Raw genomic sequence first — 24671 nt, 5'->3', positions numbered from 1 at the left:
CGACGCACGGATGCACGCCAAGACCGTAGGATCCTACGCAGTGCCGTAGGGGACCGCACCGCCACTTCCCAGCAAATTAGGGACACTGTTGCTCCTGGGGTATCGGCGAGGACCATTCGCAACCGTCTCCATGAAGCTGGGCTACGGTCCCGCACACCGTTAGGCCGTCTTCCGCTCACGCCCCAACATCGTGCAGCCCGCCTCCAGTGGTGTCGCGACAGGCGTGAATGGAGGGACGAATGGAGACGTGTCGTCTTCAGCGATGAGAGTCGCTTCTGCCTTGGTGCCAATGATGGTCGTATGCGTGTTTGGCGCCGTGCAGGTGAGCGCCACAATCAGGACTGCATACGACCGAGGCACACAGGGCCAACACCCGGCATCATGGTGTGGGGAGCGATCTCCTACACTGGCCGTACACCACTGGTGATCGTCGAGGGGACACTGAATAGTGCACGGTACATCCAAACCGTCATCGAACCCATCGTTCTACCATTCCTAGACCGGCAAGGGAACTTGCTGTTCCAACAGGACAATGCACGTCCGCATGTATCCCGTGCCACCCATCGTGCTCTAGAAGGTGTAAGTCAACTACCCTGGCCAGCAAGATCTCCGGATCTGTCCCCCATTGAGCATGTTTGGGACTGGATGAAGCGTCGTCTCACGCGGTCTGCACGTCCAGCACGAACGCTGGTCCAACTGAGGCGCCAGGTGGAAATGGCATGGCAAGCCGTTCCACAGGACTACATCCAGCATCTCTACGATCGTCTCCATGGGAGAATAGCAGCCTGCATTGCTGCGAAAGGTGGATATACACTGTACTAGTGCCGACATTGTGCATGCTCTGTTGCCTGTGTCTATGTGCCTGTGGTTCTGTCAGTGTGATCATGTGATGTATCTGACCCCAGGAATGTGTCAATAAAGATTCCCCTTCCTGGGACAATGAATTCACGGTGTTCTTATTTCAATTTCCAGGAGTGTAGTTGTGTCGTGAGACTGTTCTCTCAGGCAGTTGTTAGTTTTCAGTTAATCATTATTAATTGTTTCCATACTATCATTATTTATTGTGTTCAGTACAGAAATACATCATAAGGGCATCCCCTTTGAACGTTATTCCGAATAATATAGCTTCCCACTTTATAACTTAGAATTACAGGAAGTTGAATTGCACCTTACACAGAATTCGACGGCGCTGATACTGCTTCTGCGAGGGCATAAACTTCGCGAGTGTCACGGCGAAACCAATAGAAAGAAACCTACTCGACGACTCTCTAAGATTGCCCAAGGCCGGATTGTCTGAATCTCCCCAAAATTATGGCAGGAAAGCACGCCCGGTCGCACTGTACGCCTCTTGTGCAACCTCTATGGACACACTGGCTAAGCTGAGTCATTTCTGGAGGTTTAGTGCATGTGGGCGGGTTCTGCATCTACATCCATACTCCGCAAGCTACCCGACGGTGTGTGGCGGAGGGTACCCTGAGTACCTCTATCGGTTCTCCCTTCTATTCCAGTCTCGTATTGTTCGTGGAGAGAAGGGTTGTCGGTATGCTTCTGTGTGGGCTCTGATCTCTCTGATTTTATCCTCATGGTCTCTTCGCTAGATATGCGTAGGAGGGAGCAATATACTGCTTGACTCTTCGGTGAAGGTATGTTCTCGAAACTTTGACAAAAGCCCGTACCGGGCTACTGAGCGTCTCTGCTGCAGAGTCTTCCACTGGAGTTTATCTATCATCTCCGTAACGCTTTCGCGATTACTAAATGATCCTGTAAAGAAGCGCGCTGCTCTCCGTTGGATCTTCTCTATCTCTTCTATCAACCCTATCTGGTACGGATCCCACACTGTTGAGCAGTATTCAAGCAGTGGGCGAACAAGCGTACTGTAACCTACTTCCTTTGTTTTCGGATTGCATTTCCTTAGGTTTCTTCCAATGAATCTCAGTCTGGCATTCGCTTTACCGACGATCAACTTTATATGATCATTCCATTTTAAATCACTCCTAATGCGTACTCCCAGATAATTTATGGAATTAACTGCTTCCAGTTGCTGACCTGCTATTTTGTAGCTAAATCATAAGGGAACTATCTTTCTATGTATTCGCAGCACATTACACTTGTCTACATTGAGATTCAATTGCCATTCCCTGCACCATGCGTCTATTCGCTGCAGATCCTCCTGCATTTCAGTACAATTTTCCATTGTTACAACCTCTCGATACACCACAGCATCATCTGCAAAAAGCCTCTGTGAACTTCCGATGTCATCCACAAGGTCATTTATGTATATTGTGAATAGCAACGGTCCTATGACACTTCCCTGCGGCACACCTGAAATCACTCTTACTTCGGAAGACTTCTTTCCATTGAGAATGACATGCTGCGTTCTGTTATCTAGGAACTCTTCAATCCAATCACACAATTGGTCTGATACTCCATATGCTCTTACTTTGTTCATTAAACGACTGTGGGGAACTGTATCGAACGCCTTGCGGAAGTCAAGAAACACGGCGTCTACCTGTGAACCCGTGTCTATAGCTCTTTGAGTCTCGTGGACGAATAGCACGAGCTGGGTTTCACATGACCGTCTATTTCTAAACCCATGCTGATTCCTACAGAGTAGATTTCTAGTCTCCTGAAAAGTCATTATACTCGAACATAATACGTGTTCCAAAATTCTACAAATTCCTGAAAGGTCATAAAATTTTTCCACAGTTTCCATTAACTTGTATCTCATTTCTGCTGGTTTCTGAGAATTCCTCCACAGTATTGTAGAACTTTAGCGTCATTCTTTTGTCCCTGTGGTCTGTTGCTGCATTCTTCATCTCTTTGAATAATTTCAACTTTTTCTGGTTAATGATCAAACGCTTTCTCTATTTGTACAAAGGTGATCAAGGGTGTTGTGTTTAGTCTCAGAGATTTCATTATAATTTTCGGTGAGTTAGTATTACCTCTCGCGTTCCTTTGAAATGCAAACTGATGATTTTGTAAACGTCCGCCGGCCGCGGTGACCTAGCGGTTCTAGGCGCTTCAGTCCAGAACCGCGTGACTGCTAAGGTCGCAGTTTCGAATCCTCCCTCGGGCATGGATGTGTGTGATGTCCTTAGGTTGGTTAGGTTTAAGTAGTTCTAAGTTCTAGGGGACTGATGACCTCAGATGTTAAGTCCCATAGTGCTCAGAGCCATTTTGTGAACATCCAGGCGTGTGTTACGAGGCTGAGACTTGTTTGCAATTCTTTGGACTGATCGTCTTCGCAATGCATATCATATGTAACTGCACAAAATCGTGGTGTACTTCTCCCTCTGTGTAACTATCGTCAGTCTTTTTACTTCTTCTAGACTGTGTTCAGTTACAATCCAGGGATGTTACCAGCTGTAGGAGCTTTACGATCTCTCAGCCCCTTGAATGCTCTACCTATTTCTTCCCTCACTATTGACTGACCGAACTCATCGTCGTAGTCAACATTTAAGTTGTGTTGCTTGTTCGTATGTAACAATTCTGCCCTTTCTGTTTTGTATCTTGGTTTCTAAACAAGCAAAACTTTTTGGTTTGTTCCATTGAACAAGTCATTTCACTTCATTGCCCTCGTTCTTTTTTTTTATCATTACTTAAGCTACTTTTCCACATGCATGGTAAACTGATGGCCTTCCGTACTTGCAGACAAAAGAGCAATTACATTCGCTTATATTTCAATTGTACTCGCCCGTTTGATTTCATACTCGTACAGATAACGAGCTGCAGTCTACATTATAATTTCTAACCTGTATTCCATTACAAACTTACGTACTTTTGTAGATATTGTGAATTCCATCTTTGGTTTAGTATCTTCTTATGATATCTGTGAACATTATTCAGACACGCTTCAGTCATTCTTTCTTTGCTTGTATTTGTTATTCTAATTGTCCGTTTTTAGAAGAATGTGCTCATAGCTAGTGTGGGTTCCCGTGTGGATTAGCTGCAGAGGTCCCATACTGAAGCTACTTCACAAGAAACCTCCGCTGCGAGTGATCTCAACGTCCGCAAGAAAAGTAGTCCACAGCAGTTAATTACCTCACAGAGTGAATGATGAAGGAAGCATGCAGTCCATGGTCATGTGGAACACAGCCAGGATGGTAATTACGCTCTTTCCTGATTTCATCTGGGAGAACTCGTGATGAACACGACGGACTCAAAGGACGTATCGCACACAATAAGCACCTTAAGGTCGTAAATACGCTCAGTTGTCAGGCGGAACTATATTCAGGTGTCCTGTAGTTCTCTTAAATTACCTAGATCACTTTTACATCATCAGCGCGCTTTCTTCTGCTGATGAGGTGCTCGGCGTATGCGGCAGGCACAGTCAGACGGAATATGAAGGTCTAACCATCCTCCATATGTTCACTTCCGTACTTTGGCTACTTAACGTGCTAATAGACGTCAATATTAAATTCAATGAATACGTTCAATAAAGACTTACTACTATTACAAGAACAGAACGGTTTTAGGAAGTGAATGCCTTTTAGAGGCAAGGTACCATTCAGCCAACGGTGGAAAGCCTGCGTGACGTATCACGTATTCTTGGGGTGGGAAAATCAAAAACAGAATATGGATTCGAGACGGCCGAGTATTCTGCTGACGAGCATCACAGGTAACCACAACATGATGACAGAAAAAATATCAGATCAACGCACAACAAAACCAAACACCACCATGGAAGGACCTCAGAAAACCCGATCCCTTTCACCAAACAGGTTACAAAATTACATGTAACTGTTGAAAGAAAACTAAATCCTCCGCCGAAAGAAAACATGATGCTGAAAGACTCAATGTCAAGAACAGAACGAGAATAGATACATCTACACAAACCGAGAACTGGACTGACTGTATAGACAAGGGCGACAGTAAGATGGATTTTGAAAAGGGCTATAATAGTGACAACAGTGAGATTGAGTGATCTTTCTGAAAGTGATTAAGAACAAAGGAAACGAAGGAACAGACAGCGTCTCTTTGAGAGAAAGACGTGAAGAAAGACGTACTATCAGATTCAGAATAAGCTGAAAGTATAACGAAAGCAGATATCGGCAGCTGGCAAAACAATATGGTACATGAGTGTGATAGTAGAGATCACTTTCGAGGCAAATGACGAAAACACACAGGCTGTGGGCTCTTGTCAGCTCGTTGCTTATAGGGCGCCTAAGGGTGCTGCGTTCTTGGAATGCTATACAACAATCCAATAACATAACGTTAGTAGTTTTATTGTTTTATTTCTGTAAAACAGTTTTGACGCTGTTTGGGTAAGTTTGGAATTACATCGTTGTCGCAAGTAACAAGCAAACAGTAATAGTCATCGCTAAAGTCCAGGCAAGTAACTGATAAAGATCACAACTAGTTGTTCTTGTAGCAGACTCCGCAAATACGCTCCATGAATGTCAGTACACTGAGGCGATCTGAGCGGCAAAGGCTAGCAGGAGCGGCGTTTATATTCACTTGTTGCAGGTGTCGCTCTTGGCCGGCTGAGTGGCCGAGCGGTTCTAGGGGCTACAGTCTGGAACCGCGCGACCACTCGGGCATGGATGTGTGTGACGTCCTTAGGTTTAAGTAGTTCTAAGTTCTAGGGGACTGATGACCTCAGAAGTTAAGTCCCATTGTGCTGAGAACCATTTGAACCATGTGTCGATCTTAGCGCGGCGCGGTCCAGTTCCGACCAACATTGGCCGACGTTTCCTCAGCGCCTTCTCTGGTCTTGCATTCCACATCTTCACTAGCGTTTATGATGCCACTTCTGGTCACCAAAGGTATACAGGGTTTGGGAAACGTGGGAGGCGGTTGTTGCATATGCCTCGTGGCGGCAGGGTGCAGGAGGTCGAGCGGTCAGCATTAGAGTGTGAGCATCCAGGGTTAAATGAGAAAACAAGAAATTAGGTACGATAAAGAGGATGTATTTCAATGTACGGTGTACAAGGGGCGCGCCTAGGGTCGGAAGTTACCAGATTTAGGGCAGTCCAGGAGGTCGAACAATTAATTGATTCAAAAAATGGCTCCGAGCACTATGGGACTTCACTTCTCAGGTCATCAGTCCCCTAGAACTTACAACTTGATAAACCTAAGTGACCTAAGGACATCACACACATCCATGCCCGAGGCTGGATCCCAACCTGCGACAGTAACGGTCGCGCGGTTCCAGAATGTAGCGCCTAGAACCGCCATGCCACTCGGGCCGGCAACAGTTAATTAAAATGGGCAACGGAAGGGGAAGCGGTTCATGTTAACTTACGTCGGTGGCCGGTCGTGAATAGCAGAGCCAGAGGCTCTGCCTTCCCAAAAGACGTCTGTTCTGCTCGAGGTCTGGATTACAAGAGAGAGAAGCAACTGTGTTCTGCACCGCAGAGCACTCCACACACGTGATCGGTATCCCGCGCACGCTATTGGCTAAGACCAATGGCGTGAATTCGCTAGCAGTTTCAGCAGAGGGCTCAAGGCGTCTCTCGTCAGCAGTTTTAACTGGACAGAACTGCCTCGGTTTTGAAAGACAAGCGACTTGTGTCACATAGGCATGACGTAAGTTACACGGGGAGAACGCTTGTAAAAATTTGACTGGGCCTTTGAAATAAATTTTGTAAACCAACTCCCTAAAATTTGCTTGACTGGCTACCACCATGTACACTTCGTTCCGGCACTTGTGGTTACGCCAGAACATTTCTCCCCCCCCCCCTTCCCATAAGCGACCGGCGGTCGTCGATTATGGCGAGCGACCATGGCGAGGGTCGCGAGGCGAGATCTTCTGTCGACTTGGAGCTTGCATGTGTCTTTTTTCAGGTCCCGATGGCTTGCAGCGCCTCCATCAAAATCAGCTTCGCCTCTGTAGACGATGATCTTTCACTCTCTCTTTTCCCAGAGTCACGTATCCAGAGGACAGTGTGGCCACAGCAGCTGCAAGAAGGTGTTACCACGATACCGCAGGACGACAGAATGGAGTTAGAACCTCCGCCTCCTCCGCCTCCTCCGCCTCCTCCGCCTCCTCCGCCTCCTCCGCCTCCTCCTCCGCCTCCTCCTCCGCCTCCTCCTCCGCCTCCTCCTCCGCCTCCTCCTCCGCCTCCTCCTCCGCCTCCTCCTCCGCCTCCTCCTCCGCCTCCTCCTCCGCCTCCTCCTCCGCCTCCTCCTCCGCCTCCTCCTCCGCCTCCTCCTCCGCCTCCTCCTCCGCCTCCTCCTCCGCCTCCTCCTCTGCCTCCTCCTCTGCCTCCTCCTCCGCCTCCTCCTCCGCCTCCGCCTCCTCCTCTGCCTCCTCCTCCGCCTCCTCCTCCGCCTCCGCCTCCTCCTCCGCCTCCTCCTCCGCCTCCGCCTCCGCCTCCGCCTCCGCCTCCTCCGCCTCCTCCGCCTCCGCCTCCTCCTCCGCCTCCTCCTCCGCCTCCTCCTCCGCCTCCTCCCATTCCTCTCCCGCAGCAATCGCCACCTTCTTCATGGCAGCAGCAGGTGGACATGTACCGTGCTGGTCGTTTTCCCGTTGACGTTTCCAACAGGATGGCGGGGTATGGCCGGAAGGTAAACGTCCCCTGCAGCCATAGCTTCCGACGCATCCAGGCGCCCACACTCCTGCATCCACGGCGAGGGACGCAAGCCATCGGGACCTGAAACATGCAAGCGCGAATTCGACGGACGATCTCGCCTCGCGCCCATCGTCTGGTGCCGCTAAAAACCCTGTAAAAGACAATATCACGCGGCGCGAAGCTGCACTTGCGGCCTTCTTTCGGCGCCGGATGCTGAAGAGGGTGGAGCAGGTGGAGCAGTGTGCGATGGCAGCGCCTGTGAAGTAATTTCGCCGGCGATGGTCCATCTCGTGTGTGCGAATGATATGAGGCGAGAAACAGTGGCAGTGCTTGATCCCTCGTGTGTGTGGATCGAAGTGTGGCCATCTGCTGCTTGAATGTTCTCACAAAGCGTTCCGCTTCACCCTTTGACTGTGGATGGAATGGTGCACTAGTTAGATGCTGTATGCCACTGCATTCTAAGAATGTTTCAGATTAATTTGAACGTAAACTGAGATCCGGTATTACTTCAGGTAAACCTTCTAGGCAAAAAATCGATGACAACTCCTGGATTGTGCTAGGCGCTTCAGTCTGGATCCGCGCGACCGCAACGGTCTCAGGTTCGAATCCTGCCTCGGGCATGGATGTGTGTGATGTCCTTAGGTTTAAGTAGTTCTAAGTTCTAGGGGACTGATGACCTCAGATGTTAAGTCCCATAGTGCTCAGAGCCATTTGAACCATTTTTGCTACGTGACATTGTCGAGTTCATTGGCACAGCAAAAGGAAACATGCCATAAGAGTCAACCGCAATCAACCAACGGGTATTCAAAAAATGGCCCGAAAAGTTTGTGTGCACGCATTGCCATGGCGATTGCGACTTAGGCCAAGCACAGAATTTTTGTGGCGGAGCGGACTGATTTTCCGCAAATGAGTGACACTGTGCTTTTACCTGTTCTATTGGGCGTTCATACACTGCCAAGTACTGTGTCGACGCTCTAACTGTTTCATACGAACAATCCCCCAGTAAAAAGGAAATGAGCGTATGGCGTCATTGGCCCAAAGGCCCCTTACGGGGCAGGTCCGGCCGCCTTGGTGCAGGTCTTATTACATTCGACGCCACATTGGGCGACCTGCGCGCCGGATGGGGATGAAATTATGATGAAGACAACACAATATCCTGTACCTGAGCGGAGGAAATCCCCGACCCAGCCGGGACTCGACCCCGGGCCCCTGACCATTGAGCTATCGGGCCGAACAATCCCTCAGTGTCCTCGGTGAAGTAACTGCAACACTTATTTTTGCAAAGCTTTAGGGATCAACACAAGTGACTGTCCATTGTCCATTGTTATTCTGAATAAGAATCACACCTTTCTGTACAGCACTACACCAACGTGCTAAGTATCGGGGCACTACGGAGTTCTTTTTGCAATGCAAGGAACGACGCCAAGATGTGCGAATTTAGTTGAGCAAAGTGTTCAAATCTTGATCACCGTCCGTGGCCTGTGCAATTTTCTTTTAGTTAATCGGAAAAGACTGAAGCAATTCAGAATCCTGAGCATCGATGTGACAACAAGATGCAGCAGAAGCGTCAAGGTCTCTGTCAGGGCCAATCGGAAGACGTGAAAGTGCGTCCACATTACCATGTTGAGCAGTCTAATGAAATGCAATCTCGTACTGATACTGAGGCAACAACAAAGCCCATCTCTGCAGTTTTTGAGCAATTCGTACAGGAACCGGTTTCGTCGGACGAAACAAGGAGTGCAAAGCTTTTGATGTGTTACTAAGCAGAATTTTCTGCCATACAAATAGTGGTGGAATTTGGAGACACCATACACAATAGCCAATACCTCTTTAAATCGAGCTTTGGATAACACTTCTGATGCGAAATCACTGCTCCGATTCCCTAAGAGGAAATCGTCAACTTGCAATACAACTGGTTTTTCAGGGTCAAAGTGAATTAAACATCTATCTCTGAGCAATGCATCTTTATGTTTTTGAAAAGCTACTTGGCACACATCTGTCCTAACAAATGGTACATTCTTGCGACGCAAGCAATGTAATGGAACCCAGATTTGTGCAGCATTCGGTATGAACCGAATATAATAGTTCCTTTTCCCCAAAACTGACTTCAATTATGTGATATTCCGAGGAACTGGCAAGTCTCATCTGACTAACAAATGCGACTGAAGAGGATGTACACTTTGACTGTTTACGATAAGACCAAGATACTGCAACTCAGGTTTTAAAAAATCACACTTGTCCAGCCTACACCTCAGCCCTGCGTCAGATAACACACGAAACAAAGCACGTAAATTTGCAATATGTTCTTCAAGTGTGACACCTGTTAGTACAACGTCGTACAAATAGTTTGAACAGTTTGGTACTTGTGCAGTTAGCAGTTCCAAATACCGTTGAAAAATGGTGGGTGCGGAAGCACTCCCTAAAGGCAAACGCAAATATTTAAACAAGCTCAAATCGGTATTTACTACACATAATTTTTGAGATTCTTCGTTGAGCTATATTTGAAAATACGTGTCGCGCAAATCAATTTTTGAAAAGTAGCCTCCATGTCTTAATTTGTCCATGAGATCCTTTGGGCGTGGCAATGACGATGACAGTCAACACAGAGGCGAAAGCGACCTGAGGGTTTGGGAAGCAAAACCAGTGCACGTGCCCACTGAGTAACTGATATGGGCGCAAATAACTTTGTTATATTGCAACTCCTTAAGTTCAGCAGCGACTTGTTCCCATAATGCAATGGGAACAGATTAATATGGGCAACAAAATTATTAGCTTATCCTTAAGGGGCACCGGAAAGGCTCAAAATCATGAAGAGTTCAATTTTTACTTTTTTGCGTTTTCTGAATCTGCCTTTTAATAGGTATATAATTTATTCGATTCCGAAGACTACAAGTATTTTTAAATTTTTTTTTTGAAATGTGTTCTACATGGGCGTGACCCACTGTGGCGCTGTTAAACTGCTGTCAAATGGTGCTATTATTAACGTCCGTGTTCATCAGGTACATTTTAGTGATGTGAGATAAAGTATGTGTTGTGGCTAACCTGTGACGGTTCAATATATATCGCTGGTGTGATTGTCGATTGTTTCATGTTTATTTACTCTGTCGTTATCTCGAAAAATTCGTAATTAATTCTGTTTCTTGAGTCTCTGTTTTGTTGAAGTATAATAATGAGTAAAAGTAAAGTTATTAGAAATCCTCTAAAGGCTTTTAAGAAAAGGAGAAATGTTGGAAAGCCAAAGGTATGTGTTATTACTGTAAATAATAACATTCTAACATGGTACGAGCGATGCTTGCTTTAGACAAGGAACGCCTTCGGGCTGCAGACAGGGCTGTAAGGAGTCTAGAAATACAAGCAGAGTAAACAGGAGGAGGAACAAGAGGAAGCTGGAGGAGGAGTTTGCAGAGGATGAAGATAATCCATCCTATGGACCTGGAATGCACTAAAAAGTTAATCCAATCTTTGTCGCTCGATTCCCAAAATTTTTATTTTCTCATACTAATTACATGTTTTCTAAGGATCTTCCAAACATATTTGTTTCAAACTTTCAGTAAATGTTACACAGTACCTTCTGCATAATTTAACACAGCCTTTTTCCAAAAAACTGTATATTTTTGAATATATAAATAAAAAATTGCAAAAAAATGTTGTGAATTTTCATTACAATTGAAAAAAAATCATCTTTAATAACTGAACTAAATTTTTTTAAAATCTCTGTGTTAAGTTGTAGCCCATATTCCAATAAATAATCTGTAAAATGTTCAACTTCCTACCTCAAATACTTTGTGAGGAAATATGTAATTTATAAGCGTTATTTTAACATTGCAAGTATAGGGCGTTCCGGAGCCCCTTAAAGGGGAAAGGGTTCCGGGAATTCTTCTAGCAAGTTACTCTGTCTTTTGCATTGAATGTGGACTTTGCCAACACATTGTCCTGAATGTTAAAGCCAAACAAATCAAAAGAGTCAAGTCCAAATACGTGCTCACACTCGTGCGATTGATACCTGGAAGACACTGTACACGTTCCTAGAACATGACTGTCTTGTCCACTGTTAGTTGTCAGTGACATGCTAGTTTTAGACAGACATGGGGAGCCTAACATTTAAAATGTGTGACGTTTCAGCAATGTGACGTTTTAGCAATTTCACACGTTTCCCACAAATAAATAAATGAACATAAAGGCTGTTTGACTGTTGCATCACTGATGAAACTGTCCTCTCTCTAGGTTTGCTAACAAATGGTTCAAATGGCTCTGAGCACTATGGGACTCAACTGCTGTGGTCATAAGTCCCCTAGAGCTTAGAACTACTTAAACCTAACTAACCTAAGGACATCACACACATCCATGCCCGAGGCAGGATTCGAACCTGCGACCGTAGCGGTCGTGCGGTTCCAGACTGCAGAGCCTTTAACCGCTCGGCAACTCCGGCCGGCTGTTTGCTAACACCTGTTGCAGACTTTGAATATACTCCATTAATGACATGGGCCTTGTGACTAGATTTTTGTGAGTAGGCCGAATTCTAATGTTTGTTCCGTTGCAAACACACAGATTGCACATGTCCTTTCCTACCACAAGCGTAACATTGAGCTTGGTGGGAGAGGAAATCTTGGCGTTTTTTCCGTGTATAACAGTGAGAGCAACACTTAATTCTGTTCGCCTGTGTAGCCGCCTGTGTAGCGAATTGCGTATGCGGCGTGGAAGGTTGTTTACTCGGTGTTTTTAGCGCCCGCCGTCGGTGCGCATTGAGGCGATCACAACTACGGAGCTCAACCAGACAAATAGAAGGTTGCTCAAATGTATGAGCCGCCTAGGCACGGGAAATGTACTGATCTACAGCCAAGCACATAAATTAAGGATAATGCTGATATATTCTGAAACAACGCTCTCTTGGGTGGCTTGCGGCTTTAAATCACCTCGGGGTATGAACATGCGGTGAATCTGACCTGCGGTCGTCACACGGTGGAGCTGGCAGCAGTCCACATACGCAGAGGTGTGTTGGTGCATGTCAGAGTACGGTGCAGCGAGTAAGTGTGCAGAAGTTTTCTGACGTGCTAATGGTGACTGTGTGCCGAAAATGGCTCTAAGAACACACATTGAAGACGTTGTGAGCGGTAGAATACTAGGGCGACTGGAGGCTGGTCAAACACAGCAGGTCGTAGCACGGACTCTCCGTGTTCCACAAAGTATGACCTCAAGATTATGGCAACCATTCCAGCAGCCAGGAAACGTGTCCAGGCGCTACAGTGCGGGACGTCCACAGTGTACAACACCACAAGAAGACCGATATATCACCATCAGTGGCCGCAGACGGCCACGGAGTACTGAAGGTAGCCTTACTCAGGACCTTGCCGCAGCCACTGCAACAGTTGTCTCCAGGCACACAGTCTACAGACCGTTGAACACAGATGGTTTATTCGCCCAGAGACCTGCAAGGTGCATTCCACTGTCCCCTGTTCACAGGAGAGCCCGTAAAGCCTGGTGTCAAGAATACAGTCCATGGTCATTGGAACAGCGGTCACAGGTTATGTTCACGGACGAATCCAGGTATAGTCTGAACAGTGATTCCCGCCGGGTTTTCATTTGCCGTGAACCAGGAACCAGATACCAATCCCTTAATGTCCTTGAAAGGGACCTGTGTGGAGGTCATGGTTTTACGGTGTGGGGTGGGATTATGATTGGTGCACGTACACCCCTGCATGTCTTTGACAGAGGAACTGTAACAGATCATGTCTATCGGGACGTCATTTTGCACCAGTATGTCCGCCTTTTCAGGGGCGCAGTGGGTCCCACCTTCCTCCTGATGGATGATAACGCACGGCCCCACCGAGCGGCCATCGTGGAGGAGTAGCTTGAAACAGAAGATATCAGGCTAATGGAGTGGCCTCCCAGTTCTCCAGAACTAAACCCTATCGAGCACGTCTTGGATGCTCTCGGTCGACGTATCGTTGCACGTCTTCAAACCCCTAGGACACTTCAGGAGCTCCGACAGGAACTGGTGCAAGAATGGGAGGTTGTACCCCCGCAGCTGCTCGACGACCACATCCAGAGTATGCCAACCCGTTGTGCGACCTGTGTACGTGTGCATGGTGACCATATCCCATACTGATGTCGGGGTACATGCGCAGGAAGTGTGGCGTTTTGTTGCACATGTGTTTCTGAACGGTTCTCCCAACTTATCACCAATACTGTGGACTTACAGATCTGTGTCGTGTGCGTTCCTATGTGCCTGTGCTAGTAGAGCCAGTTTTGTGTAGTGCCACGTTGTGTGGCCCCACATTCTGCAATTATCCTTAATTTATTAACATGAGTGTAGTATTTCCACTACCTGCTGAAATAATGGATCGGACTATTTCAAAACTTGTTCTCTCCCTTTGACATCAGGCACACTGTAAATGATCGCATCACGCAACATAATGTCAGAATATAAAGCACTGCAAGCACATCTTAATTTACATTTCCTTGTCGTACCTTGCTATTCTGTTACCCATTCGCGATAAGTTTGTTCAGACTGTTTTTTTTTTCAATTAAATAATTGATACCTGGTTGTTGCCAGATTCACTTATTTATCATAATAGTTTGTTAGGGCCTGTACCGCCTGATCGTAGTGAAGTTCACTCGGAGTGGCGTCAGGAAATAGTTTTTGAATGAGGCGGAACACTGCACTTCCTACCGTTGATAATAGATAGGGAAGTTTCACATACACAAATGTGACAAATCCATAAGGCAAGCAAAATAGGCCAAAATGTAGACAAAGAAAGTTTCTACAACACCCACCTGGAAACACTGTGTGGTGTGCGTACTGTAAGACCTTCGGTACACACATCATCAGATTATTTGACTTGTCGCTCTAACGAAGTAGGCGAGTGGCAGCAATATGTCTCGTGGTCTTATCGTGGCGTGTTTATCTTCTGTCGTTAGGTCAGACGATAGAAATGCCACTTGCACGCTTAGAGTAGCAGATTCATGGTGACCAACTTTAAACAGAACTTGATTAAATTTCACACACATTTATTAAAATAGTAACATGCATAAACCTTACGTAACTTGATTCTGGATGCTATTTGCAATTGAAAATCTGAAGTTCCTTTGGTCTTGGTACGTTAATCTTATTCTCACATATCTCTGATACTTGACAAAGTGTCTATACATTTATCTTCATGGCTATGTACAGGTATATGGTAATCTTATTAGGTGCAGACTGAAACTTGACTATAGACTGATACAGACTAATGCAGACTGGTACAGATTAATGCAGACTGGCTAATCGGAGGTCTGTACACTTGTTATAAAAACTCATGCATTCATGTATCACTGTGCGAGTGTGATCCACGAGGAGAAAAGGTTCTACGTTAGCAGCGATCTCATTGGCTGCGTTACATATTAATACGCGGATTGGCGGAAGCAGAAATTGGTCTGTCTCTAAGGCAGGGCCATCTCGTAGAGCGGAGATGAATGAGTGCTGCGCCTGCACTGTTGTCCTTAGCGGGGCGCGCTCTAGTGGGAAAGTTGTGTACGCGCTGACTATGCGGAACTATGTACACAACACACTGATTAGCAAAAACGATGAGAAATTGTTAAAGCAATATGCGCTCCTGCAAAGTAAAAACAAGAGAGAATTAAGGCATCTGCACATAAAAGAAAAGAGTAGAAAACTGTGGCCGGCAGGCACATTGTTTGTAACACCTTTGCGCCAGTTGTAGGATCTTGCCCACTTGTTGCTTATAGGGTGCCTAAAGGATGCTGCGTTCCCGGAATGCTATACAACAATTCAGACGAATAACATTAGTAGTTTTTTTCTATAAAACAGTTTTCACAATACTTAACTTTGGAATTACATTGCTATCGCAAGTAACACGCAAACAGTAATAGTCATCCCTGTAGTCAAAGTCCAGGCGACTAACTGATAAGGATCACAACTAGTTGTTCTTGTAGCAGACTCCATAAATACGTTCCATGAATGGCTTCATTGCTTCCACATTTCGCTCTTGGCTCGGCGCGGTCCAATTCTGAGCACCATTGGCCAAGGTCTCCTCACGGCCTTCTCTGGTCTTGCTTTCCGAATCTTCGCTTTGGCGCTTGTGGGTTACACAAGAACATAGATCATACGAGCAATTACAGATGACAAGGGGGATGAGGAATAAAATATAAAGAGGGATGGACATAACATGAGAAATGGAAGAAACTTCTGGTTGGATCCTCTGCCTGTTTAGTAAATGTCTGAAAATGTTATGAGAACTAAGGTCGAAGATATCCATGTGTCAACCATAATACTAATGCATCTAGTTAGTCACTGTAGTAACCACGACCAACAGCCGGAACGCCTTGGGCCACAGATCGGAGCCGCCAGGCGTGGAAGCCACGGGTGGTGGAGCACGCACCACCGGGTAAACACAGGACGAGTCGGACGACAGACCAACGACAACTGACAACAACCAACCATGACCAACTATGAGCGACACAACAAGGAAGAGATAAACAACGGAGGCTTGTGGAAACCAGAACACCAAACACCAAACATAAATCCAGAGCCAGGCAAATGTCAACAACGAGCAATGACCAGAACACAGTACCGCCGAGATAGAAACGAAATCCAGAGCGAGTACCAGACTGGCTGGACTAGGTTTTTATTTATTTTTTTATTTATTGTGATTTCATTCTCCTGCCCCATACGGGCAGGGGAGGGCTGTCAGCGGCACAATCCGCCGCTCTTCAGCCGGGTGACATGACAACTAAAACAAGAATAAAATGATACATACTAAAGGAGATAAAAAAGAGAACATAAAACAGAGTAAGGGGAGAAAATGGAGGTAAAAATACACAGACATGGAGACGTTCATGGGGGACAGTTAAAAAGGTCACCAGAAAGTTAAAAAACACAGTTGCCGATTCTTAAAACACAGAGAAGACACTGAATGCGCATGCACAGGTTAAAGGTCGGACACAGTATTAAAAACACTTCGGAACAACACACTTAAAACCCACTTGGAGCACACATGATGAAGAATAAAACTGCCAGGTGGGACCTGCTGAGGGAAAGGTCAGAGAGGATGGAAAAGGAGGTGAGAGCATGGGGCAGCTGGGGAAGCGGCGGGATGAAGAGAGGAGGGGCATCAGTGGATTCATGAAGAGGCAGGAGACAGGTGGGGCGGGAGAGGAAGAGGGAAGACGGGGCAGGAGGGAGCGCAGACACACTGAAAGGAGGCACAAGAGATGGAGGGGGAGTAGGAGGGGGAAGCTGCTCAGGAAGAGGGAGGGGGAGGAGAGGGAGCCCTCAGGAGGAGGCAGGAAGATGGGGTTAGAGTTGGTAGGAAGGGTAGATGTCAGGGCAAAGCTCATGATCCGGGAGGGGTAGACGGTGGAAGTTGTGTTGGGAAAGGAGATGGAGGGTGTGGAGATGGAGAGAGAGTGGGACACAACGGTAAAGGCGCGGCAACTGGTTGTGGGTGGAGAGGAAGGAAGACACTAGGGGGTGAGGGGGATCAAGGCGGCGGACAATATATAGTGTGCAGATGTGTTCAATGAAAAGGAGAAGGTGGGGGAAGGAGATGAGGTCGTAGAGGATGAGTTTGGGGGACAGAAGGGGGATGCGGAAGGCGAGGCGTTCGAGGATTTGGAGGGCTTTATAGAACCAGGGAGGGGCGGAAATCCAAGCAACGCTGGCATAACAAAGGATGGGGTGGATCAAGGATTTGTAGGTGTGAAGGATGGGGGATGCAGACCCCACGTCTGGCCGGACAGGAGTTTCAGGAGGCGGAGGCGGTTGTGAGTTTTGTTTTGGATGGTAAGGCGATGGGGAGTCCAGGTAAGGTGGCGGTCGAGGGTGAGGCCAAGGTATTTGAGGGTAGGAGTGAGGTGGATAGGAGAGCCATAAATGGTGAGGTAGAAATCATGGAGGCGGAAGGAGCGGGTGGTGTGGCCTATGATGATCGCCTGGCTCTTGGAGGGATTAACACGGAGGAACCACTGGTTGCAACATGCGGTGAATTGATCAAGGTGGATTTGGAGGGTACGTTGGGACTGTTGAAGGGTAGGATAAAGGGCTAGGAAGGTGGTGTCATCAGCAAACTGGAGAAGATGAACAGGAGTGGGAGGTTTGGGCATATCTGCAGTGTACAAGAGATAGAGGAGAGGGGAAAGGACAGAACCTTGGGGCACGCCGGCAGAGGAGTAGAAAGTACAGGAATTTTGGATAGTCATATGGGAGGGACGATAGGAGAAGAAGGAAACAACAAGACGGACGAAGGTGATGGGGAGAGCATAGGTCTTGAGTTTAAAGAGGAGCCTGGGATGCCAGACAAGGTCATAGGCGTTCTGGAGATCAAGGGAAACAAAGATAGTGGAGCAACGGGAATTAAGTTGGAGGGAAAGAAGAATGGTAAGGTTAAGGCGCTGGTCGTCGGCGGAGAAGGAAGGCCAGAAGCCACATTGGGTAAGAAGAAGGAGGCAGTACTGGTTAAGGTGGCGGTGAATACGGCGAGAGAGGATGGCCTCGAAGACCTTACTGAACACGGAGGTGAGGCAGATTGGACGATAGGAACAGGTATCAGAGGGGGGTTTGTTAGGTTTAGGGAACAGCAGGACACGGGAAGACTTCCACAGGTCAGGGTAAAATCCAGTGGAGAGGAGGACATTGTACAGGGTAGCAAGCACAGGCAGGAAGGATGGAAGGGGTTCCTTGAGGTGACGGTAGGTGACGCCATCATGACCAAGGGCGGTGTTGCGTTTGGAGCAGAGAACGAGTGTGATGTCTTGTGCGGTGATGGGAGTGTTGATATCTGAGGGGGGTAACCGATCCAAGTACTGGAAGTTAGTGGCGAGCAGGGGGACAGAGGTGTCAGTGCGGTCAAGGACGGTGGGGAAGAGGGAGTAATCAAAATGGGGATCGTCAGGAATGGAGAAGACCTCAGATAGGTGGGAAGCAAAATGGTTAGGTTGTCAGGAAAGGGTCGATCGTCATGGAGGATGGGGTAATGCGGGGTGGGATGGCTACCAGGAAGGTGGTGGAAGGCTGACCAGTACTTGGAGGAGTTGACAGGGAGGGTGGAGTTGAGGCGTGTGCTGTCTGGCGCGAGTCCTGGCGTTTCTTTGCTGTAAGGGGGATCCGGATATGTCGCTGTAATTGCCGGTGGCGAGTAAGAGTATTCGGGTCACGAGTGCAGAGGAAGGAGCAGTAGAGTCTGCGGGATCCATGCAGAAGAATGACAGCCTTTGGAGGAAGCGTAGGGCCATGAGGATGGATGAGTTTCGTAGGGACATGAGCCTCCACAGCATCAGTGATGGTCTTCTGAAGGAAGGAAGAGGCATGGGTGATGTCATCAGGGTGGTGAAAGGTGAGGGGGTGGCTTTCGACCTGTAACGCAATGGATTCCTGGAAGGCATCCCAATTGACATGGTGGTAGTCATGGACAGACTTTGGAGGGGCAGCTGGGTGAGTGGCTGCAGTGGCGGGACAGGTAGAGGAGATGGTGAAAAGGACAGGGAGATGGTCACTACCGACGGGATCGAGGACATCAATGGCGATGCGACCAAGGAGGTTGGGGGAAGCGAGGATAACATCGGGGGTGGAGTTACTTTCAGGATGGGTGTGCTGTGGGAGAGGAACAAGGTCACCATGGAGGGTGGCAAGGAACTGACACCACCGCCGAAGGGTGGCAGGGTCATGGCTGTGGATGTTGAGGTCAGTGGCGATAACATAGGTGGAGAAGATACGGTCAACATGGGAAATGAAGTCAAAGGGGAGAGGAGCTGCGGGGTGGATATAGATAGTGGCACAGGTGACGGTGAGGGAGGGAAAAAATAGGCTGAGGAGAAGGTGTTCGGTCGGATCATTGAGGAGGGGTTGTGGCCGGACAGGGAGATGCCTGAGGTGGCCTATAGCGACCCCGCCTCGAGCTAGGGGGATTGTCAGTGTGGTGAAGGAGATAAGGGGGTTGCGGACAACATGGTGGGGTTGGAGGAAGGTTTCATTAAGGATGAAGGAGTCAACTTGGTGCTGGGAGAGGGTATGCAGAAAGAGGTATTTGTTTGCAGGGAGGGAGCGAATGTTGAGGTAGAGGAGATGATACTGTTGACGCGCCAGGAGGTTGGTGGTGGGAAGGGTGCGGGAAGGGGGGAGAGGGGCTTAAAGGAGGGTGTCTAGGTGGGTGAAGGTAAAGTGGGCCTGTTGTGGGAGTATGTGGCGGAGGTGTTTAAGTGGAAAACAGAGTGGGCAGCAAGGGAAATCTGCTGGAGTGTGTGGGGGCGCTGGAAGGGGTGGATGTTCTGCAGGACTATGGTGAGGAACTGGACTGGGGTAGAGCGGGTCCCTATATACGAAACCGGAGGGAGCGGCTATTGGCCGCTGTCTGCACGTGGCTTAGCGGTGGCTCCCTCGCTGCGCGAGAGCCGCTGCACGGAATAGCTGCCGCGGAGGCGGAGCCCTCTATGGGCTGACCACGTCCATTTGTTCTACAACGTGTTCGACTTCCGCAGGGGAAGGTACTAGAGACACAATCATCCCAAAAGCTATACCACATATTTTGCACATACAAATAACGTTGATCTTATTCAGCTCAGTATCAACAGCTTGCCTGCAAACAGGCCCTAGACATTGTCCCTAAAGTGAGGAAAATTTCTAACAAAAACAAATTTTCATTTAAATGCACTCGTTTATCCCGATAAAACAATGATTACGACCGTCATTGCAAGAATCTCAGAAATAATGAAAAACGCTATCTGTGAGAAACTAAATATCACTTGTTATTTTTGACAACAGAGTTGTCTCTCACGGAGACCAAGTGAAGTCAAAGGTGATCTGGAGCTTACCTTCACTTCACGAACTCCTGATAGAAAGCGACTGGAAAGTTTGGCGACTGATAACAAATATCATGCACTCATTACACGTGCTCTCATCATGAGACTGGCAGTCGTATCGATTCCCTTAAGTGCGGGAGAAACTGTCCTATCTCGCCGGTGCCACCTGAACAGCTCACAGTGAATTGTCGGCGCTGACGTGGATGAGGCTCTGCAGAGAAGATGAGGGTGCATAGCGACCACTGAAACTACGCTCCCTGCTGGTGTGCATATCTCCGCCACTGTCCACCTGAACTGAATTTCGCAATCGAATTTGTGACCCCTCTCCAGCCATTCCACGTCGACATGACTGAGTAATTTGCACCTAGCTTCAAAAACTTCCCTCTTTCTTCTCTGACGTGCACTCTATTTCCCGTCAAGCATAGTTTTTGCCAATAAAAGACGTGGAAAAACAACGTGGCTTAAGGGGCTCTGGAAAAGCTCAAAATCATGAAAAGTTCAATTTTTACTTTTTTGCGTTTTCTGAATCTGCAGACTATTACCTTTTAATAGATATATAATTTATTCAATTCCGAAGACTACAACTATTTTTAAATTTTTTTTGAAATGTGTTCTACATGGGCGTGACCCACTGTGGCGCTGTTAAACTGCTGTCAAATAGTGTTATTATTAACGTCCGTGTTCATCAGGTACATTTTAGTGATGTGAGATAAAGTATGTGTTGTGGTTAACCTGTGATGGTTCAATATATATCGCTGGTGTGATTGTCGATTGTTTCATGTTTATTTACTCTGTCGTTATCTCGAAAATATTCGTAATTAATTATGTTTCTTGAGTCTCTGTTTTGTTGAAGTATAATAGTGAGTAAAAGTAAAGTTATTAGAAATCCTCTGAAGGCTTTTAAGAAAAGGAGAAATGTAGGAAAGCCAAATGTATGTGTTATTACTGTAAATAATAACATTCTAACATGGTACGAGCGATGCTTGCTTTAGACAAGGAACGCCTTCGGGCTGCAGACAGGGCTGTAAAGAGTCTAGAAATACAAGCAAGAGTAAACAGGAGGAGGTACAAGAGGAAGCTGGAGGAGGAGTTTGCACAGGATGAAGATAATCCATCCTATGGACCTGGAATGCACTAAAAAGTTAATCCACTCTTTGTCGCTCGATTCCCAAAACTTTTATTTTATCATACTATTACATGTTTTCTAAGGACCTTCCAAGCATATTTGTTTCAAACTTTCAGTAAATGTTACACAGTACCTTCTGCATAATTTAACACAGCCTTTTTCCAAAAAACTGTATATTTTTGAATATATAAATCAAAAATTGCAAAAAAATGTTGTGAATTTTCATTACAATTGAAAAAAAAATCATCTTTAATAACTGAACTAAAATTTTGTAAAATCCCTGTGTTAAGTTGTAGCCCATATTCCAATAAATAATCTGTAAAAAGTTCAACTTCCTACCTCAAATACTTTGTGAGGAAAGATGTAATTTATAAGCGTTATTTTAACATTGCAAGTATAGGGCGTTCCGGAGCCCCTTAATAGCGAGGCTTTCCTCCGGAACAGAGTCCCACCAAGAACAGTGGCATCGTCTTCAGACGCCAATCAAGTCCTACAACACTCCCTTACTACCGAACAACGTGCAGCCTCGGTCTGGGCTCGTGAAGTCACATTCGTACACTCCAGTCCAGCGCCTTTGTGGGCATGGCACTAGCTTCACATGTGACGGCTTCCGAAATGACGAAAATACTGCTCACGAGGCTAGCCCATTGTTTTGTGAACCTCATGTTTTTGAAACTGGTGATGGGTATTTCCAGAGCAACTCTGATAAAGTATGTGGAAACAACCGCGGCCTCCTCCTCATACCTCCTCTGTCCTCGGCGTGCCGTACGCAACCAGAGGTTGTAAGCCCTGACGATACTTACTGGACTCCAGGGACGCCTCGGCAGCCCCACTTCCATCATGAATTCGCAGCTGACCCTCCGACCTTCCCCACACAGTGCCGCTCCCAGCAACATTTCCTCTTTCCCTGTCTAAGTTCCATTTCACTGTGTTTTCCCACAATTCTGAAAACATTCAAAACGATTCGGTCCTTCACCATGAAAATTTACATGGGACACTGCATTACCAGTCAGTGTGGTACGTGTTCATTAATAAAGCATTCATAGCAATCCCCATCATTCTCCTTTTCTAAATTAGGGAATCAATAGAAGGCATGCATGTCTGCCTGCTGTATTTCAACTGAGAGGTGATGAAAATGACTTACATGCTGATCTAATCCGTAATCCGTAATATATGCTGATCGAGCTGGGATCATTTCGAGGTAGAATCATTGCAAGAAAGCGCTTTTGATGTTGACGCCAAACCCAACAAATTGGTGTGAGAAATGCAGATGGGCCAAGACAAGCCAGTCCCATCATTCAGTAGAAAGTCAAGCATAAAAATTTCTTAGGATTGCCTTCCTACAGTCCCAAAGATAGAAAGCAAACAATACTACCAGAGGTCGATAGGGAAACCGAAACCGGAATTAAGGCTATATTTCCATCGAACATTTAAACAACCATATTACGAACAAAATACGACGTGAAGACTTTTTCAAGTACTATTACGTGCATGGTATGGCCCGAATGGCAGCCCAGCCTAGTCCCTGTCACAAAGAAACAGAGCTAAATGAAATTAATTTCGCAATCCGAACCACATATTTAGGTTGCCTACAAAATTCCGAGATTACTTATAATAATCTCAGATCGAACAGCACAGTAATTAAAAAGGTCATAAAAGTTAACCAAGCTATTTACGTAGTTAGACTAATTTTCCCCGGCCAACGAATACCACTGATGGATTGCCTACATGAATGGCTGTCGAATGGAGATTCCGAATTCCCATAAAAGTTACGAGCCATTAATTTAAATTTAAGTGGAAGTCACACACAAGCCAAGGCATATTAGTTCCCCTGTCATTCGTAAAACTAGCTTCCAAATTGGTATCCCTACTGGAGAGTCAGAAAGATCATAGTACATTGCGAAGAAAGGCGTGCCAAAGGGAGTAGGTAGGCTAGGATAGGATAGGAAGTGCGTCACCTGTGATCTGTGATGTCATTGAGGACGGCATCGATGAGCCATCGGATGTTCCTCCATCCCTTCCACATCTCTAACGAAGGTCAGTTGTCCTACGTATAAAATGGTGGTAAATTCAAAAACGTTCGGTAACTGCAACAAATGACAGGTTTTACCCACCATTCCTGTGGAAGTAGAACTGTTGACGTAAGTATAAATTGGAGGGAAATTCAAAAATTCAAGAGAGTACGCTGTCAAGCTGGGAACTGAGGTAAAAATTTGTGCATACTGGCCCTGGCTCTGTGACATCAGAGACAAAGGATGTTAGAAAAATGTTGTAACATTTCTGGCTTTGCAGCCATAATATTAGCCTACAAGAAGCTATTTTTAGAGCAGTTGAGAAGGCAGCAGCGGCAAGATTACGGAATGTGGTGTGAGGTACCGATCGATGACAGATGGTTTGTTCGGTACGGGTATAGTGAGAAAGACAGCTTAAATTGTGGTCCTTATCCGCGATTGGCTGCTGCGTTCGAGAGTTGCGCACCAAAATGGTAATCTTCTATTATTAATATCAAACAAAAAAGCGCATTTACTTGTGTTTAAAATTCAAGCGTCTCTCAATAGCGTGCGATCATTCCATTATTTCACATGTATTAATAACTATCAGAATAATAAACAACTGCTAAACCAAAAGGGAGACGAAGCATTTGGATGATCTTCGGATCGCGGCTAATTTGGGTGGCGGGCTAAGTGGTTCGGCTGTAAGATATAGCTGGTTCGGCAGTGTCGGAGGACAGACATGATGTCTGCCGTGGTCGGTGTTTGTTCAGTCTTTGCTACTAATCTATGGGTTGTAAAAGTAGAGCTGATTCGGCAGTGTCGGAAGACAGACATGTCATCTGCCGCGGTCGGTATTATTTACGACTTTATTAGCAATGTATGGTTATTTGGACATGATAGTTGAGAACAGTGTGTTACTAATTACGGAAATATGCAGTTCATTAATTTGTTGAAGAATAGAAATAATTTGTGACTCTAGAGTGGAATGTAATTGTTTTCTGCGCAGGCGACAACTACCATAGAAGACTGCAGGTTGGTGAACATTTATTACAACTTATGCACGCCACTCAGGGCTGTGGAAGCTAATAGGCACCTCGCGTTTACTGCAATCTTAAGTCAAATGAGATCAGTGACACGTCATCTGTGATAACACAGAGGAGGTATGAAGAAGAGAAAAGTTTTTGAGGCATGAGGTTTATAATATCTATATCATTTCTCTCTAACTCTCGTTTTCAGCTCAGCCGT

General features: G+C 46.5%; 1 protein-coding gene across 1 annotated transcript; it reads right to left on the bottom strand.

Moving 5' to 3' along the window:
• Nucleotides 1–3340: 3340 nt before the first annotated feature.
• LOC126176646 (uncharacterized) lies at nt 3341–22627 on the bottom strand. Its single transcript, XM_049923803.1, has 3 exons — nt 22577–22627; nt 6953–7387; nt 3341–3517 (listed from the first exon to the last, which is right to left on the bottom strand). Exons 1-3 carry the CDS (start codon nt 22625–22627, stop codon nt 3341–3343), a joined length of 663 nt encoding a protein of 220 aa, XP_049779760.1.
• Nucleotides 22628–24671: the final 2044 nt, after the last annotated feature.

This window comes from Schistocerca cancellata, chromosome 3, assembly GCF_023864275.1.
Source record: "Schistocerca cancellata isolate TAMUIC-IGC-003103 chromosome 3, iqSchCanc2.1, whole genome shotgun sequence".
NCBI lineage: Eukaryota > Metazoa > Arthropoda > Insecta > Orthoptera > Acrididae > Schistocerca > Schistocerca cancellata.
This window is presented reverse-complemented; position numbering and strand designations above follow the sequence as displayed.